Source organism: Calidris pugnax, unplaced genomic scaffold (genome assembly GCF_001431845.1).
Source record: "Calidris pugnax isolate Ruff unplaced genomic scaffold, ASM143184v1 scaffold60, whole genome shotgun sequence".
NCBI lineage: Eukaryota > Metazoa > Chordata > Aves > Charadriiformes > Scolopacidae > Calidris > Calidris pugnax.
Genome location: NW_015090831.1, coordinates 2,064,347 through 2,068,042, shown reverse-complemented (window position 1 = coordinate 2,068,042; position 3,696 = coordinate 2,064,347). Strand labels below are relative to the sequence as shown.

The 3,696-nt window shown below is 39.9% G+C and overlaps 1 protein-coding gene across 1 annotated transcript in view; it reads right to left on the bottom strand.

Moving 5' to 3' along the window:
- ZEB2 (zinc finger E-box binding homeobox 2) overlaps positions 1-3,696 on the bottom strand; it is a 35,015-nt gene that overhangs the window by 27,987 nt on the left and 3,332 nt on the right. Inside the window, exon 2 of the mRNA XM_014941156.1 lies at positions 856-927. Coding sequence (XP_014796642.1) covers positions 856-927 — 72 coding nt within the window. The remainder of the gene's footprint in view (positions 1-855; positions 928-3,696) is intronic.

The window sequence follows — 3,696 nt, the reverse complement described above, 5'->3', positions numbered from 1 at the left end:
AAAAAAAAAAAAAAAAAAAAAAAAGAGAGAGATGGCTCGGAGATGATGCCTGCTACATATCTCTGTCCCCTTTCTTGTTCCACAAAATGTATTGATTTCTAAGAAGAGGTGAAAGAGAGAGATGTGGAAAGTGGGGGAAAAAGAAAAAAAAGATTAGCCAGAAACATAATAATGTCATAAATATGCTTTTAAAGTGTGTGTGTCTGTGTATCTGTGTAAGGGGTTTATGTGCATCTTGCTGAAAAGATGTTTTCAGTCTCTGAAGCAGCTTACTCTGTGCACCATGCGAATCTGGGGTTGCCAAGAAGGGTGCACCCCATCCTCATTATCAAGGTTTTTGTATGGTTTCTCTCATTAAAAGGCTTCTACATCTTGGTCCAGCCACTTTAAACTACGAGATTCGCCCTTTGCTGGGGAAACATCTCCTCACCCTGCTGTGAGAACCATCTTGGTCCAGCCACTTTAAACTATGAGATTCGCCCTTTGCTGGGAAAACATCTCCTCACGCTGCTGTGAGAAGTATTAGCTCCCAAGGATGCAGTTGAAGGTTGGACTTCAACTTAAGGTGATCTTAAAGGTCCCTTCCAACCTAGACTATTCTATGATTCAAAGGGGCTGAGAGGTTGCAGGGCACGGGAGGACCCCCACCGAATGAGCTTGTCACTGCACCGTTAGGGTCGAATTGGGGGGAAAAATGAAAAGAAAAAGAAAAAAACAAAAACCAAAACCAAGGAAATTATGTAAACATTTCCCAATTCAACTGAAAACAGGACAGGAATTGTTTTGCCACTTCACACACAGCGAATTGGAGGGGATACAGAGGGAGAGCGATGCTCGAGCCGCGCCGTGTCTTACCTGTACCGTTGTTTCCAGCGGTCTGGATTGCGGCTTCAGGCCCCATAGTGTCATAATCTTCCTTCATTTCTTCTGTGGAATAAGCAGACACACTTTTTTAGCATTTGCACCTTCTTGAGTGGCTTAAAAAGCTAGGGGGAGAGGGAAGATCCTGCTAAGGGATGGAGAGAAAAAGGGGCCGTTGTGGACAATGGCTTTGTTCCAGCTACTGAGTTCAGTTGTACTGGATGGAGGAGAAACTTATTTACTTTAAACATGACAGCCAGTGGTGGAAAACAGAACTATTTGTTCGGAGTAAATGAAGGGCTTTTCCCCATATCAAATCTAATAAGCAGTCGGGTGATAAAAAGGGATTTTTTTTTCTTCTTCTTTGTCATTTTTTTTTTTTTCTTTTTTCCATATTTAAAAGAAATAATCAGTTGGCAGACACTACGAGATCTATACCTGGAACAAACTGCAAATACAAAAGGAAGATACAACAAGTTCTTGTATCTCTCTCTCTTATCTATCGCCGCACAGATCTTCTGAGCTGTCACCGTCATCCTAACCTCATTTGGAGCGCGGCCTGCATTAATATCAAGTGGTGCAGAAATGTGACAAATTTTCAACTGTGGGCAGTTCTCCTCTGCTCGTACGATGTGTTTGCGCCTTCCGTGCAGCTCTCTGGGCGCTGACAAAGTCGGCCTTTATGGCCATAAATTGGGTTAATTCACATGCAAACGCGCATGGTATGTGGAGCGTCATTTACTATCTATTTTTCATGGTTCGGTTTAGTTTCCATGAAACTGGGGAGTGCAGGGGGGGTTGGAATGTGTTAAAATGGCCGGATGCAGCTCCACCACTGGGGAGAATGCTTATTTTCATGGATGTTTCAGCCTGCCTGGGAGTGCCTGTCAAACTTGGTTTCTTGCTGCTAATTTGCTACTTCGTGTGCAACAGGTATTCACACATACAGCTAAGATTTAGCCCTCCAAAGGGTTTTCAAGGGTGAAAAACAAATATATACACCGTTTCTTTCTTGCCTTTTCAACTTCTCCTAAGTGCCAGCCTTCCTTTATTTGGAGACACGCACAAATATACAATATCTCTAATTATTTAAGTGAGAGAATTTAGTATATGAGGTTCAAGTGTAAAATCTGCTTAAATCTTTCACTTAGTCGCCCCTGTAAGACATAAAACGTCAAAAGGCACCCAGAAATGGTTCAACAATGACCAAAAGCACAAAAAAAGAGCCAAAAAAAAAAGAAAGAATTTCCCAGAAATGAAGACAAGTCAATGATGATTCGGGAAGATGGATGTTGCTCGGCCAATCAAGTGAGAGACTGGCAAGAAGATCAAAGCCTGCTATTAAAATCTTATTGATACACGAAGCATTAAAATTCTTATTTCTCTTTTTTTTTTTTTTTTTTTTTGTGAGAAAGATTTTGATGAGGACAGAAACTGGCCCAGTGTTAATCTATTTCCATGACAATGATTTGACTGAAGATAGGGGAATAATATAAACAGAGCACATTCTCAGTTCATTCCTAAATTTGTAATCTTGTAGTATTCTTCAGATGTCACATTCTACAAGTAATTAGTTGGTAGAATAACAGGTTCTAATTGTATCATTCTAATCAAAACTAAAGCACAGAATGACTTAATTCAGAGCTTTACAACCAGCGTACAATACTGTGGTATAAATATACATGTTTATGGCTTTGAAGCTTAAAAAAAAAAAAAAAAAAATTAATGAAAGCTCTTAAGTTAAAATATGCAGGTACAAACAGATGCTAAATTTGTACAAAAGCATAGAATATGCAGACCAGATGAAAAATATTTGTTTAAACCCTACAGCAGACAAGCCAGCCTTGATTCTTTTCCCAGATCTGGCATTCTGCCTCTCTAAGGATCATTTTCACGGGGATATCTTGCGTCCAAAACATTTAAGAGTTCAATATGTATTAATAAAATGTTGTCAATTATGATAATTGATCTGCCGGGCCAGTCTCGCATCTGATATTTTTATTGCAGCCTACCAGAAATTTTAATCAAGGTAGGGTATTTCTGAGAAGCTCAGCCTTAGATATAAATATAGTTATTGTGATTTTTCTTCCTTGATCATCTCATGTGATTTCTGGTAGCAAGGAGTCACAAGTATCAGAAGTTTTCCATCTGAGGGCACGTCTACCCAGCCAGCGAGGGGAAAACAGTTAACAGCTTTTTTTTTTTTTTTTTTTTGCATAATAGGGGTAATGTTCAAGATTTCTGCTGCACTTCCTTCCTCATTGCCATTTTCTTCTGTGGTAAAGAGAAGTTACAGTGTCTAGTTGCTTCCCAAAAATTATCAAGCCCTCACGGAGGCTCCGCGCTGCTTCTCGCTTTGGGCAGGTCACCGGAGTCCACGCTGCAATTTTTTCACTTACATTTTTATTCTCATTTAGCTGACAGTTGCACAATTTATCCCTTAGCATTGCAACACTCGGGCTAACGTGACTTTTCTTTACCTAAACCTGCCCTCTTCCTAAAAATCCATGACCCTGCCTTACACTTTCTGTATTTAAAAAAAAAAAAGAAAAATAGTCACGGCATTTTCTTCCTCTCAGCACTAATTTGCTAAAATATAATGTATGAATATCCAGGGCTGCTTCTGATTTCTAGAAATTGAGAATAAATCATAAATGTTGTACCCAGGCGGATGAAAGCAGGACAGTCCCCTGCGTGCACAGATGCAGCAGAGGATCCACAAACAGGCTTCTTAGAATTTATTTAATTTGAACGGACCGTAAGTGGGGGCTTTGCTGGTTTATTTTTTTGGAGAGCACCTAACTATTCGGAGCACATCTGACCAAATGCAATACG